This window comes from Plodia interpunctella, chromosome 18 (assembly GCF_027563975.2).
Source record: "Plodia interpunctella isolate USDA-ARS_2022_Savannah chromosome 18, ilPloInte3.2, whole genome shotgun sequence".
Classification (NCBI taxonomy): Eukaryota; Metazoa; Arthropoda; class Insecta; order Lepidoptera; family Pyralidae; genus Plodia; species Plodia interpunctella.
In genome coordinates, this window is record NC_071311.1 from 7,508,339 (window position 1) to 7,525,323 (window position 16,985).

Genomic DNA, 16,985 nt, shown 5'->3' on the forward strand with positions numbered 1-16,985 from the left:
ATAGAATTAAAGTTAACGATGTCTTGAACAAATTAAGAAGTGCGTACATTTATTTCAATTTATTTGTTAAAAAAATACCTATATAAATAAAGAACAAGAATGAAGGAGAATACAAATACTTTCTGAAAATAACTTCTACCAACCGCCATTTCTTTGCTTCCATGCTATTTAATCATTCAGGACCGACGCGTGTGTATTGCCATACCTAGCCCTTTCGTTGCAGTTTTCCAAAGGCTGCAATGGCCTTCATCAGGTGGGCTTCGAGCCTGTTTGCTTTGAGCAAGCAAAGTGTCTTCTAGTCGTATTCCTTATGGCTGAGGGTCATGATTATTACGTGGAATTAAACACACTTTCTTGTCATTCGTATTGCCTTCTCCATTTCACATACAAGTTAATAATCAACCAGTGTGCAGGTTTCCACACAATGTTTTCCTTCACCGGAAGCAAGTGGTGGCCGATGAAAACCACTATATATGAGTCAGATTGGTATACAAACTCATGTAGCACGAGTAGGATTCGAACCTGGGAAATTTCGATCCACAGGCGGGCGCCTTAACCATTACACCACCACCGCTTCACTTTTAATTGCTGACACTTTAGATCAATGATAGACATGCCATATTGTTGGTCATATATGGTCTTAATAAAACCAATTTTGTTCGCGACTGTACCCGATAAGAGCTCCATTAAATAATGCATATAATGCGTACGGAGCCAGCTCTAATGGCATATTGTGTCGCCAACCCTATGATTTCAAGCAAATTATGGAGTCCACAAAAAATGAAAGAATATAGCAAGGTACTTTTAACATGAAGTGCCCAAATTTTATGTTTTGAAAATTGTAACTACAAATTGTGCACGTACAGTGAACAGCTCGTCAGCCTATCCAAATTTATTAAATTAAATATATTAAATTAGCCCCAATTACCGCGTTATAACGATCAATGCGGTGTAACTTGACATGTAAACGACTGTACACGCTTCTGAATAAATGAACTAAAATAAAGTAGGTAATTTGTATGGAAAGACATGGAAGTAATGATTAGTATGGAAGCATTAAGTATGGTTGGATATTCTTGCGACAAATATTTAACTCTACTCTCATGGATTTGCTGGAAGAAATATGATATCTCTGGCTATGGTTACACACTATCGCGACGACGCGAATGCATGAACATTGCGTTCTTTGGGTGATTTTATTTAGGACAATGAAAAACCAGCAATGTATATGTTCGGCGAACTGGTCCGCGATAGTGTGGAACCGGCATAAAATGTCAACATGTCAAATACATTCCACGGCACACACTAAGCTCGCAACGCGGGTCCTTTGGACACAGACACCGAAAGGGGCGCAACACACCCAAAAACATAGACAAATATATGTGATCACATGTGCAAATATTTTGCCCGAGCTAGCTAAAAATGGAACCTTTCTGTTTCGTGGCCACTACGTCACAAAAGTCGTCGAAAGGTGCCGTTGTGTTACTTTTCTATCCTGCTAATATTATAAATGCGAAAGTTTGTCAGGATGTGTGTATGTACGTTTGTTAATCTTTCACGCAAAATATACTGGTCCGATTTGTATGAAATTTGATGCACGGGTAGAATATAATCTGGAATAACACATAGGCTACTTTTTATCTCGAAATTCATACGGGAGCGAAGCCCGGAGCGCAGCTAGTTTACAATAACTTTCTGTCTAGGTTTTCTGTGTATACAAACTGTTGAATCAATATAACTGTTGCTGTATTAAAATAATTTAATGAGTGAGCAATTCAATCCGTATTCTGAGAACTTACAACGAAACATGGAATGTCGGCCTGATGAGACATGTGTTACGATCAATGGTATAATGATGATTAGCCCGTATGATTGACAGCTTCCGAGAAAACCTTGATTGTTTTTATTTCATACAGGAAAGCGATTGAGGTTTATGGTGCCAACGGTTTCGTAACGCCCCGGCATGATTTAATTAATCCCTGGCATAAATCCTTCTTTGTATATATTTAATCTTTCGCGTTTTAAACATACAACTACATAAATTATATTAACGGGACTTTGCACGAACCTTTTTTATTTAATGTTCCTTACGTTTTAACGAAAATAATAAAAAATAAGTATTGTTAAATAAAAAAGGTTCGTGGTAAGTCCCTTCTTTGTGTACACGTGCGTGCGTCTCCGAGTCGATTGGCCCCGCTTAAAACGGGAATAAATCGTCTGCTCCAATTTCCTTCCTTCCTAGCCATTATAAGATTCAAGATAAGTAACTGGGTACAAAACTATAGGGGAGAAACCATATACAATAACAAAAAGGTTCTGTAAACACGTACGTAAATATGAATCACAAGGGATAGCTGGCAGAAATACTGGTTTAATATCCCTGACATAATTATGACGACATCTGATTCATATGCGTGGTTCTTCGAACATGTTTCCTTTATTTATTTCAAGACTTGGTAGACCTTTTGACATCATTATCAAAACAATACAATAAAATGAATTAATTTCTGCGGTTTCTTTTTATTCGTATGTATATTAATTTATTAATTATTTAAAATTAAAACCAAACAAAATAAAATAAAAAAAGACAAGTTGTATAGGTATACATAGGTATATCTAATGATTATAATTTATTGTTGTCTAATTTATATCAATTGATATTTGAACGAACACAATTTGTCTGTGAATTTTTAAATACAATAAAATTAATTTAATCACGATTAAATTAGGCCGGATCCTTCTTACCAAAATTTTATTCAATAAATAACAAGAATGAGGTTTGCTTACCGTGAAATTTACTCTATGTCAACGAGAGGTCCATTAACAGTTTCTCTGTAGATTTGTCATAGTTATCAAAAAAATATATGGTATAGCAAATAAACTACCAATGTCTTACAAATACATCACATCGCAACACGAAGATGTATCACTAACAATCGTCATTCATCAGGTCTCGACCCCGCCCACAATGTTCAGCCTTCGCATCTAATTCGTGCCGTCCCAATATAATAAAGAACAATTGCACCGCCTTGTCCTGCCACGCTAAACTGTGTCAAGTTTATATTTATACAGCTGCAGGATGCATCGTCGTGCATCCAATAACTCATATTTGTGGGGTTAATTATATGTACAGCCAATCGCACATAAAGCTATCTGAACTCATTGCAAAATTAACTTTTATTGCCGAGATAAATAACCATTTTGGGTAACATCATAAGCGGTTGACTGTACTATGAGGGATTTGATGTATTGAAAGAAGGTAAGCTTTATTGAGTAGAAACTTAGATCTGGGGGCACGGCGGTGCCCCCGCAAGTCGAGCAAAAAAAGAGGTTGGCGGCGGCACTATCCTTTTCTCGAAGCAATTCAGGCCAATTTCGAACCCCAATAACTTCGTTGTGGATAAAACATCACAACACATTTTCATATAAAAACTAAATCCGTAAAAAACAAACAAACATATGTAAGAGACAAACAATATTTATAACATTAGTGGACATGGATGCGTATCAAAAAAAACCTAAACAACGTATTTGAAATAAATCGAACCATTTGTTTTTTTTTTATTCGAACTTTTTTCACGAGCTAAGAATAAGAATTTTATTGAACTGGAAAATCTAGGAATCTTTTGCAATTTAATTATCATTTTTTAATAGTACCCGTCTAGACATATACCTGAGTGTCTTATGTCTGTCTGTCAGTCGTCGTGTGCGCATCTCAAGTGCATTGAATCAATAATATTTCGGCAATTCTGCATGTGATTGTGTGGATAAATTTATTTTGTGGGAATTTTTTAAATTTGGATAAAAAATGGAACCGCTTTTAGTAGATGTGGTTTATTTTTATCCCAGGGATAATGCAGAATCTCACCACACTACTAAGTAAGTAATAACTATACCAATGTCAAATCAAAAAGATATATATTCAGAAATTAGATCCTCGCCTGTGAGGATCTAATTTCTGAATTGACTGAACTTTCACGTCAAATTTATTTATAGATTAAATTATAGTACATCTCAAAGAGCTACAAAGTACTGCAATTTCAGAACGTCCACAGCAGCTGCTGAGAAAAAATGCCGAAAGAAACGCATTAAAACAGTGTTGGTCCTCATCATGCCAGAAGGGCTTACCATTATTATTTTTTACATTGAGTTTTTCTAATAAGTTGTATAAAAACTACGTAATTTAAGTACATATTTAAAGTCCGTGGTCAATCAATATTTAATATTTAAGATTTTAGTAAGGTTCTTCATAAGTAAGGTTTCGATTTAGTAAGGTTTTTCGTAAGGTTCGGTAATAACGACGGTCAAAATGCTTGAAAATAAAATATCCGACGCATAACGAAGTGCTCTTTCTACTTCAAGGTATGAAGTCCTCAGTGGTAAGGAACCCAAAACAACAGTCCTTCGTCGAGGTCAGCCCTTCAATGGAGTTGTTCGCTTTACCAAGCCCTTTGATGAAGACATGGACCTGGTGCAGCTCGTATTCACTTTAGGTTTATTTTTTTGTAATATCTCGTAAGATCAGGATTTTGATAGCGTGTGGTTCCGCCCTACAATAGGACTACTCCATATCCTCCCGTGGATGTCGTATGAGGCGAATAAATGACACACAGCCTAGGCCCGAGAAGGGTTGACGTCAGGCAGGTGGCCAGTTGTAAAATCACAGCCGAATCTTAAGAATTTAAAGGTTTTTTTGAACATGTAATATACTACTTAGAGGTCGAACATAGGCTACCACGGACGGAGACGCAGGCAACTTTTATATTTTTGACTATTACTGACTGACGATTTAAAAAACTAAACATAACCTAATTCACTTTTTATTAAAAGATTTGTTTGACAACGATAGAGATAGTATAGAGTCCATTTAGTAACAAAATGTTGGGACAATTTGCCGCCTCCAATTAGAAACTCTAAATCTGTCACTTCATTTAAGATTGTTTTTATTAAATGCTCAATCAGATACATAGATAGCCGTGCTCTCTGTGATAATACCCAAATTATTTAATACTAATAATGATAATACCCAAATTATTATTATTTTTATTCGTTGGATCTTTCATATTTTAAAGTTATTATAGTCATTTCTGTTGTATTTTCCTCCCAGTCATTAATATTGTTCATCCATCTTGACATTGATATTTATAATATATTTGTACGTATATGTTTCGCGGATTTATCTCGCAAACTCTTTTCTGGTAGCGCCATCTTGTTTGGTATCACTGAAAATCAGCGTCATGGCTCTTCCTCACGGCACAAGCTGAGTGGTACCCTTTTGTAGCATATTTAATGTGCCTTTGATAATATTAATATTTTGTTTTATTTCTATTTCTAACATAATCTATTTTTTATTTACGACTGTTTGTTGTGTGTTCAATAAAGGCCTTTAGCTATTTGTTTTATAGGTGACAAGCCTCAGTATGAGACCACGGGATCCATGTTCATCAGACGGAATGTGGCACCAAACAAGCAGACATGGAGCGCGAAGCTGGTAGCCGTTCAACAGCAGAATAAAGACGTGTCGTTTGAGGTAAGTGTGGAAGAATTATAGTGTGTTACCTACATCTTATTAATTTTATGTTGACATATCAGCAAAATTGGAATTACATAGATCCACGAATAAAGAAATAAATATATCCTGACAAATCACACAGATTGAGCTAGCCCCAAAGTAAGTTCGAGACTTGTGTTATGGAATACTAACTCAACGATACTATATTTTATAACAAATACATATTATATATAAACATCCAAGACCCGGGCCAATCAGAAAAAGATCATTTTCCATCATGACCCGACCGGGGTTCGACCCGGGACCTCTCGGTTCAGAGGCAAGCCACCGAGGTCGTCACTGCCGACATAGGGTGCGATTCCAAGTACAGGTAAATATTTGTACCTGTGAATTAGACTGTGAATGTGTGAAAATTCCACAACAATATAAAGATCAGAATTAAAATTTATTTAAAAAGCACCTCAGGTCCTTGCTGATTGATAAATGTTATTATAATTTGATTTGTTTAATGATAGACTCAGATACAAATTTAGTTAATTTAGTTACTATTATCTATTCGATTTTGTTTTGTGGGATGACAGCGTGCTCTCTATTTAAATTTGCATACCCGTGGACGGTGAAACATGTACGATTAAGTTTTTCTTTTAACACTACGTTGTAAAAAAATGTAAAGTCATTTTTTTTTGCAAATAAATAATCTTAATCTTTGTCTGTTTCTGAGTGAATTTTCATCGAACCAGCGCAGCGATACAATCTTGTGTTTAAGTCTTCGCCCACAAACACAAATTGCGAACAATTTTTTGGATACAATCTGTGTGAATTATTCAAGCTAACTTAACATGCCTTTACTTTTTCTGTCATTATCTAATCATGTTTATCGATTTCTTGTATTGTTTTAGGTCTCCAGTCCCGTAACCTTGCCCATTGGACGCTGGTCCCTGCGCGTGGTCACCAGACGAAAGGGAGGCGATGACAGAAGAGTCTACAACTTTGATCAGGATATCTACTTTCTGTATAATCCATGGAATGTTGGTGAGTGATAATGCTTTTAAAGATATGACAAAAATAAAATCACACGTTGTTGGACTCGTCCAATCGCTCCATCCTAAATTGTACTCTAAAGTGACGTCACGATTGAGTAATAACTTAGCGAAAAAGCTATGTTTGTTTGTTCGACAACTACCATAAATATTGCGTTTATGCTGATGACTTGTTAATAAAAGCTGTTACAACATTTTAGTTTTTTACCATGGTTAAGTTGATTTTTTTTTTATTTTTTAGAATTGATATTCTATCCAACTTTAAATGATTGTATAATGATCCAGCCGCATTGTTACAGTCTGTGGTCTATTACTACTATCTAGGCATATTATATTTTTTCAATTCTCTGTCTTTGTCATCTCTCTAGGATCTGGGAAAACAGAGAGAGAGAGAGAGAGAAACATAACGAAAAAGATCCATATTTCCCACAGAATTCTCTTACATGTATCTCTCAACTCAGATGACCAGACCTACATGGAAGACAGCAAGCTGCTTCAAGAGTATGTGCTCAATGACGTAGGCAAGTTATGGGTGGGGCCTGTCAAGTCTACCCTAGGCAAACCCTGGGTCTACGGGCAGTTTGATGCGGTTGTCCTGCCAGCGTGCATGTTCATGTTGGAACGAGCTGGTCTTCCTCACCACCAGTAAGTTCTTTAACTAGAAGTCTGGGCAGTCTTAGATTATCATTTTCGGATGAAATTGATACCGTGATTTTGGATTCAAAGTGGGCTTGGTAACCCTGAAAATCTTTTTGAACATTTTTTTATTATATCTTAAATTACTACACCTTAGCTACTCAGGAGATGCTTGTGGCCGGGCGTGGAAACCATCTGTATAAACTCATTGTAAAGATTTTTACCCAATAAATATATCAAATATCCTTTTTTTATTACTTACTTACACCTAAACTTCTGCCACCTCATCCTGTCCATGTTACAGATGATAATAGGAAAAACAATGGGTTTATATGAAAATCATGCCTGTTTCAGGGAAATACATACACAGCCGCGAGCAAAAGCTAGTCTGAAGTAAATTTAACTATATTTTTAGACGTGGAGATCCAATAAAAATGTCCCGCGCTATCTCCCGCATCGTAAACTCCAATGATGATGGCGGAGTGTTGGTGGGTCGCTGGGACGGCCATTACGAACATGGGACAACCCCGTCCGAGTGGACAGGATCTGTGGACATCCTCCAGCAGTACCTGAAGACGCAGAAAGTGGTTCGATACGGCCAGTGCTGGATCTTCGCTGGCGTTGTCACTACTGGTTTGTAACTAGTCTTACTTCTGGTATAATCTGTTTTTGTAACTGCACTGCATCGTCTATTATTAAATTATTGAAAAAACACTGTATTAAGTTCCCGATAGGCAGTGGTGTGGGTTCGATTTCCGCTCTGGTCCTAAATTTTTTCATTTCATTACTTATCACACTATCTAAATTAAGATTAGCTTCCTGATTTGAGTGACACGCATATACCGACATGAAATGGGCAGCTAATCGTTTACGCTTTACTATTAAACGTTCTTCTTTCAGTATGTCGCGCTCTCGGCCTCCCATGTCGGTCAGTCTCCAACATAGTGTCAGCACACGACGCCAACCGGACTCTCACCGTGGACAAGTACTACACGGAAACCATGGAGGAACTACACTACGACCCTAACAACCCCGATGGTCCTGATTCCATCTGGAACTACCATGTGTGGAATGATGTCTGGATGGCGAGACCTGACTTGCCAGAAGGTGACTTATTATTATAATTATGCAATATTTGCTTGCCAGATATCTACGCCGTTTTCACTTAATTCTGGCAGAAGAGGCATTGCAAGTGGCAAGTGGCTTGATATTGTTAAAGTTGATTTGCGTGCCGATGGTCTGACAACTAAGGGTTCCTAAAACCGTGCGAAGTGGAAGGTATTAAGTAGGAAAGCGGATTCTGTGAACCGCGCTAGGGCTGAGCAAGAAACCGGGAAAAAGCTCTGATGAGAGAGAGAGAGAAATATTTGATCGCCAGATCTTTTTAATCATATTGGATTCAATCAACATTGGTATACATGTTGATTATTGGTATAATAATGCATGCATATTATTGGTATAATAATGCATGTATGTGTAATAATAATACCTAATAGTAGATGGTGAAGATGATGTTTCATTAATATCCCATGAGAGATCAATGTTTTGTTCGTCTATAAAATGTTTATAACGACTACAGCTATTTCGTTTCTGGCTTTTGCTTCAGGCTTTGGAGGCTGGCAAGCAATTGACGCAACTCCTCAAGAAATCTCATCAGGGATGTTTCAATGCGGTCCAGCATCTCTTAAGGCCATTAAGCAAGGAAACATTGGCTTAGGATACGATGTGGAATTCATGTTGTCTTCTGTCAACGCTGACTTGATGCGGTGGCGGACAGACCCTGATGCAGAGAACGGGTTCGCTCTAGTGGAGACTGATAACTACCAGTGAGTTCAAAAAATTGTGGTTCAAATAATAATTCAGCCACTGCTTCTTTTTTACTGGTGATTTGAAAGTGGACTTACATTTATGACGCGAAATTTGAGGTGTAAGCATTGTAATAGTTTTCTCAATACAAATATCAAATGATGGAATTACAGAATGTAAATTTAAGTAATCTGTAATAGGACAACATCTCCAAGCTTTCCTCGACCTTTGAGATTATTCCAAGAACCAAATAATAACTATATAAATACAACTTTCGGAGTCATCTGACTATCACCAGCAAGTATGCTTTCATTAATTTTCGTTGTATTAACTTGGTCATACTGTCTCCAATCAACAAAGTTTGCATGTTTCATACAGTTCTGCCAATATGATTTATGGGCTTAATTTTCTGATGATTCTTCAGGTAATAAAGTAAGGTGTTTAATTATTTACGTTATCTTTTGTTATTCTTTAGAATTGGCCGAATGATCCTGACCAAAAAACCCTACGTCTTCGATCCCAAAGGAGACGCGGATCGGGATATTATTACAGACCAGTATAAGTTCCCAGAAGGCACAAGGTCCGAGAGAATGGCTCTCATGAAAGGAGTCAACTCTTCAGAGAGGGCAAAGAGGTATATAATTATCACTCCTTCTATCTGGGCAGATATACATATAATAAAAGAAGCATCTATTTCTGTCGCCAAACAGCAGTACTTGTATTGTTGTGTTCCGGTTCAAAAAGTGAGAGAGGCAATGTAATTATTACAGGATATTGTGCAACAAGACCCATGGTCACAAAGTCTGTTATGTGCGTGCCGTTGTTGATTGCGTCTGCAGGTTGCGGTGACCACTTACCATCAGCCTTGCGATTGAGATGGGCCGCATACCTGTTTACCTGCTTGTTGTATAAGAAAGTTCTCGTTTAGTTACTACTAGATTGACTGACTACCAGATTTTATTTTATTTTTTCGATTTGCTGAATTTATTATGTTAGTATTAGTTCGGATATTTCTACCATCATGACACTATTAACCAACTAACGTTTGTCATTCCACAGATATTATTCTGCGATTAAGAATTTGAAAAATGACGTCACGTTCAAACTTCATGATCTGGAGACCGTCCCAGTCGGAGAACAATTCAGAGTTACTGTCGATATCAAGAACAACTCCAATGAGGTGATTAAAATAAAAAGATAGTATGATACAGTTATATAATAGTTTATAGTTTTGAGAAATATTAATTTCGTGGTTATTACGTGAAATGAAACACACACAATGACTTTCTTGGCACTATTAATGGAGTAGTTTGCCATTGCCATTCCCCGGTCCAGCTCCTGCACTCGCCAGCTAGCAGTTCGCGCACATCCACAAAAAAGCTACTTCTGAAGATATTTCTTCTGAATGAACACTTTTACTTCGATCGTACTCAAAAGCATTATCTTTTAATTTTCGTACAAACACAATGAATTCGTGATGATAATAGAGCAGATATCAACTTTAGTCATCACCATTTTTCAGTTCCGAAACATAACAGCGTCGTTGTCAGCAGCCAGCGTGTTCTACAGTGGAAAACGGGCCGGTCTCATCAGAAAGGTTGAGGATATCATAAAAATAGCACCTGGGGACAGTGAGTACACCTTGTGAATGTGACGTGTGACGTTTATTGACGAGTGGGTCATTGCTAACATTAGTGTCAGGTTAAATTGTTTTTAAACATCACATCATATTTACGTGGCAGTGAATAAAAGAACTAAATGGCCCACCAGTGTGAAGGATTTTTTTATGTCATGTTCATTATACATGTTTTCCTACATCAGAAATTATTGGTGCTCTATGAAAACTTTTATTGGCACATGTGTCAGACTAGTGTACGTAGTACAAACTTGATATAAAAAGTACGAACTCATGTGGCACACGTACAAGTAAAGTAGATGATGAATAAGAATTAATTTGACCACCATCACTTAAAGTTATATCATTTTAGGCGAAAAGATAAGCATCCTTGTGAAAGGTGAGGAGTACCTGCCTAAACTGGTGGAATACTGCAACATGAAAATATCAGCGGTGGCCTTTGTTCAGGAGACCAAGCAGTCGTGGGCTGATGATGATGACTTCCAGGTTCTCATGCCTCGTATTAACATCAAGGTGAGAAGTAAAATGGTAGGCTCTTCTTCAATAGGGTTGATCACAAGGTTGATTGATCAGAGATATCATATGTATAAATAAAGAAATGGATGATTTTGTTGTGGATGCACATCAGGGATACTATATTTTTTTTAGATTTTCATATACAGGAATGAATTTTCAAACAATAATATCCTTTTGTCCACATGCTCAGTCTATTATATTGAACAACTTCCGGAAATAAAAAAATCTGCTGTTCCAAACAAAATTAAATAATGATAAGGAAAATTAGCAATGTGTTCAAATGATATGATGACAGTAGTTTGTAGCTTGTGAGAAATCACTATTTAATAAAAAAATTGACGTGAAAAAGTGCCTGTGAATGTCTAATTTGTGAATAAATAATTTGAATTGGAATTTGAATTTGATTCAAAAGGATGCCAAAGTTTAAAAACTCACCCCATAGTAGAATATTTAAACATCCAAAGTGTTTAAATAACAACCTTTTCAGTTAAACGAAGACCTGATCCTGGACCAGCCAGCCACCGCAGTGCTCTCATTCGTCAATCCCCTGGCCTCTACCCTCACCGATTGCGAGTTCATTGTGACGTCATCCGGTATCGCGGGCCGTACGCTGCGGCGGCCGTTGCCTGATGTTAAGCCGAAAGCAGTTGTCTCAATGAAGATGCAAATGCAGCCAAACGTAAGTAACTAGTTGTCTTCTTCATACTAGTATTCCTCATGGCTGAGGATCGTGGTCATTACGTGGAATTATACACACACAACAACTTTCTTGGCATTAGTAATCGAGTGGTTTGCCATTGCCTTCTCCATTTCACACACAAGTTAATAATCAACCAGTGTGCAGGTTTCCTCGCGATATTTAACCGGAAGCAAGTGGTGATCGATAAAAACAACTATACATGAGTCAGTTTGGTATACAAACTCATGTGGTACGAATAGGATTCGAACCTGGGACCTTTCGATCCATAGGCTTAGATTACACAACTAGTTGTAGTATAATGATATATGAATAAGAATACTGAAGAATCATGGAGCCGGAGGTCGAAGCCAATTCAAAGATGAATGGGCTCCGAACTCCGAAGCAATCAGTAAAATGCTGAAAGAGAATGATGAAAGAGACTGAGTCTAAATATTGAGGACCAACCACAGCCAGAACAGCTTAGGACATTTGTCGATACCAATCCAAAAAGTGCTTGCTTGATATTATCAAAGATGATATGCGTGACAATGGTCTGACATCCAAGGATGTTGAAATTTCTGATGTGGACATGTAAATGTAGAAAAGAGTAGAATGCGTTTCGAATCAATTGCGAAAACGTTCAGATAAGAGAGAGAGAGAGAGAGAGAGAGAGAGAGAGAGAGAGAGAGAGAGAGAGAGAGAGAGAGAAACTACTATGACCAAGTTGTATCTCATACAAAAGTTTTTTGTAATTGAATATAGAAGAGTCGACAGCGACATGTGTGTGTATTGTCGGCATATTGCGAATCACTTTTGATTAACCAAAACTACAACAGTTTCACACGTAACTGCAACAGATTCCGTGGTTGTTCTAATATGAGTAGGTATGTTTCTGTATTCTACAAAACATTTTTTTATCAATGTCAAGTGTAACATCAATTAAGTAATTTTCAGAAAACTGGCAGCATTACCATCGTTGCCGCTTTGAAGTCAGACAAATTGAAGGACATCACCGGAGCAGCCACGGCAGAGGTCTTTGAAGGCTAAACCATCAATAGTTACTGATGATAATATATTATTGTAAAATATTAATATACCTACTTTGGAAGACAGGGAATATGATAACCTCAAGAAAAGAGCAAGTAAACAAAACATCTTTTATGATGATGATCTTTGTAATAGTAATTCCTAGTGGCTTAGAATTAATGCTTACCTATGCTGCAGGCAAACCCTAGCAATAATAAAATGTGTCCGGTTTCAAATCCATATTATGTACTACTACTATTATTATAAATGTGAAAGTGTGATTGTTTGTCAGTTTTGGATTAATACGATACAAGGTGAATTTCACTCACTTACACCCGCGCAAGCGACACACGTCGCGCGCTCCGGAAAATTTGAAATTCGATTGACGACGGTTGAAAACTCAATTGCCGTCCCATCTTGGGGGCTGTCATTTCGGCCAGACATTCTTTTAGAGTGGTCCTCGTTCCCGCACTAACCATGTGAATCCAAATATAATTTAGCAAATAGACTACGTAGATTTTAAAAAAATATGGGTTGATAGACAATAGGTATATGTATAAATGTTGAACAATATTATTAGAATTGTTTAATTATGCTCGACCTTGACTGTATTGAAATAATCATTAATTAAGGCCACGCATATTTTTCCTTTAATTCAAATAGACAAAAAACTTGAATAATATTTTAATTGACAATAAGGAATATCAATTTAAAATACCAGTTACGAAATTTAATAAGTCTTGTTTCGTTAAAGAAATATTTTTTATATTTGTTAACCGGTATTGAGTGTGTTATTTACGATATTTTGTTGTTTTTTTTTAATATTTGTTCTTTGTTTTATATTTATGGTTTTTCGTGTTTGTTCTTATTTTATATCTTCATTCGTAAGTACCTATCAATATCCGTCGCTATTACAATAATTGTATTGTAATAGCGACGGATATTGATAGGTAGCGGAATAGCCAGCCATTGATCAATCAAGTATTGACTTGATTGGTCAATGGCTGGCTATTCCGCTGCCATGGCCCTGATAGAAGGGACAAACCCAAGAAATGCTGGCTTGATGCTGTCAAGGATAAGCTGTATAGGATATATAGTCTGATACCGACGACCGTGCGAAGTGGAGACGAAAAATTAGAATCCTGGGATCCGACGCTTAACGAGGAGAACTGAGAACGAGAACTGAGGAAGAAACCGGTATAACACTCAGATGAGAGAGAGATCAATCATTGTACCTACAGCCTGCGAACAGTTCGCCAAACCTTGGCAGATTCGGTATACATTGCTCATTATTCATTGCGGTAAATAAAAGTACTCATACAAACTACGCAATGTGCATGGCTATTAATGCATGGCTACTAATCGTGGGGGGACTGAGAGGTGCGAGGAGGGCGGGCTGATCCCAACGCTCGATAAGGAGCTAAATCAAGGGCTGTGTCTTTTTAGGAAAATAAAATTGATCATACGGATCACAGTATCACATCTTTCATGTTTTGTGACAGCCCGTACTGCATTGGTGGCTACGTTTCAAGCAAGGCCGTCAAAAACTGTATGAATATCATAAAACTGTGCTATTAGGCGTAAAATGCTGTGCTAAGTACTATTAGGAAGTTTAAATTGAAACTGGGACTTTAATCTCAATTACATACATATAAACTTTGTCATAATACGGAAACAAATAATAAAAACGGGTTAACAATAGCAATAGAAAAACATGTCGGGGTCTTGACTTGAATTCGTTCGACGGAATGCCGCGTCCTGTCGGCCAATCACAGCACGGTATTAGTTCTGTTACCACCCCGTAGAGATGGGATATCTAATGTATTGTATTCTTGCAATTTTCCCGCCTAACAGAGGTTCTTTATGCACAGAAAGAAGCAAGGACTAGCCGAAATACCTACCAGCAAATATAGCAACTTTAACGCTCCCACGAAGTCTCAATCAAAAGCTAGGTAGCTATAAATTTAACTGATAAGTTAAGTTCATTCATTGGTTGACCTATTTCGTGACGACGTTTTCCTCATACATGTGTGAATTATTCAATCTAGTGATTACTATCATTATACAATTCTAAGAATGCCTTCAATACAATTCTAAGATTTAGAACTAAGAGTGTGATAAATTTTTAGCTCACTGTGGATCTTAATTCATGAATAGGTGTGTTTGAAGAGGTGCTGGTCCAGTGGTTCACAAAGACACCTGTATATTGAATGGACCCCGCTTCGAATCCTACTGTCACTACAAAAAGATTGTATTTCAAACTCATGAGTAGTTTTCATAGGCCTTTACTTGTGTCCGGTGACTTAACACCGTGAGAAAACCTACACTACTGCTCTAGTTGATAAAATTATCTGATAAGTGAAATGGAAAAGGCAATGGCAAACCCATAGATAAAAAAGAAAGGCAAACCACTGTTTAATGTTTCTAAGAACGCTGTTGTGTGTGTGTTTCATTCCACGTAATGACCATGACCCTCAGCCATGAGGAATCCAACCTACTAATATTATATGCGAAAGTTTGTGAGGATGCATGTTACTATTTCACACAAAATCTACTAGACTGATATAAAATTTGGTACACGGGTACTTAGCATATAACTTGGAATAACATAGGGTACTTCTTATTCCGAAATTCGGGAGCGAAGCCCCGAGGTGCAGGTAGTACTGCATAATATTATTAATGCGATAGTCTGTAACACTTTCACGGCTAACGTCTGTGCAGATTTTGAAGAAATTTGCCACAAATATAGTTAATGAGCTGAAGTCGAACATCAGTTAAGACTCTAAGGAAGAGTCAAAGATGAATGACAAATATTAAGATCTATTAAAGAAGCCACTTCATTTTTTGTTCTTTCTACAAGATCTCAAATGATTCATGAAGGAGAGACGATGACCCATCACACGGATGCCATAGACACGAATGTAGACATAGTATGTGTGACTAATTAATTTTATTCTGAATTGAATGATTAATAAATAACTTTGTGGTGTGCAGCGTGCAGTATATAATCATGAATTCGTGATGCATAATTCATCTTGAGATCGAAAGGTCCCGGATTCGAATACTCGTATCATATGAGTCTGTAGGTGGGAGAGGAACGTCTCTCTTTTTAAAATTAAGATTGTTTTTTATGCTAACCCCCGGTTTCGTGGCGTCACAGCCCCGTCACGCAACATAAGGAGATTTAAATAAGTAATTACATCGGTAAGATCTTTGGCGACATGATGTGGCAATCTGTCTGGTTGTCAGTTTCACTCCTTATAAGAACGTAATGACTAAGTAGGAGGTATGTATGAATCAAGCGATTTGTCGGTAGGTCCATATCTGTCTTTATGTAGGAATATGTCATGTTCGAGTGTTTGAAATAAATATCTGATGAAGAAATTATAAAATAGTAAAAATATACTTTTGATAATGCGAATTTATATGCAAAAAACTTTCTTATGTGTTTTCCATAATAAGATTAATTTTATTATTTTCCATAAAATATATCCTTTTTGAGATGAGACCCATCCCGATGATTTCCATACGATGAGAAATAAAAGCGACCGATAGTAGATTTTTAGAAGGTAAACGTAGATGATTATTCAGTATTGGTGACTATTCGAAATGTTAATCATCAGAAACACCAATGAAAAAAAATACTGTGATAATGACAATGCTTTCAAAGATATAATAACAATGAAATCACACGTTTTTGGACTCCAAATGCTCCATACTCTAACTTGACGTCACGGTTGAGTAATAACTAAGTATATTAGCGAAAAAAGTTAATTCGCCAACTGTCATACTTATTGTGACGATGTTTTAATATATATATATATATTTAATATTAGTTTTTTTATGATCATTGGTTGAATTTAAATTTATAATTTTATTATTTTTTGAAATGGACCTTCCATCCTTGTTAGCATTGTTACAGTCTATGATTTATCACAATGATCTTAACTGATGTCCAACATGTTAACTTGTGTCCCACCGAGTATAATTTCTCAATATGCTTCCAGCTTCAATAAATTAATCAAATGTACCTATGGATGAATGGTGGCTCAAGGCATATAAATCATGCTCGGCTTGGTATACTCATCAGTAAAGCTGTCAACGGCACGCGCCAAACATTACCCCCGTTATGCG

The 16,985-nt window shown here is 36.9% G+C and overlaps 1 protein-coding gene across 1 annotated transcript; it reads left to right on the plus strand.

Annotated features, from left to right (window-relative positions):
- Positions 1–3,680: 3,680 nt before the first annotated feature.
- On the plus strand, positions 3,681–13,444 carry LOC128677842 (hemocyte protein-glutamine gamma-glutamyltransferase-like). The gene is made up of 14 exons (XM_053758984.1): positions 3,681–3,879; positions 4,363–4,493; positions 5,406–5,530; positions 6,412–6,544; positions 7,014–7,197; positions 7,604–7,821; positions 8,089–8,295; positions 8,795–9,014; positions 9,470–9,628; positions 10,054–10,174; positions 10,517–10,625; positions 10,983–11,143; positions 11,634–11,825; positions 12,780–13,444. The coding sequence occupies exons 1-14, from the start codon at positions 3,809–3,811 to the stop codon at positions 12,870–12,872; spliced, it is 2,124 nt and encodes a 707-aa protein (XP_053614959.1). The 5' UTR covers positions 3,681–3,808; the 3' UTR covers positions 12,873–13,444.
- Positions 13,445–16,985: the final 3,541 nt, after the last annotated feature.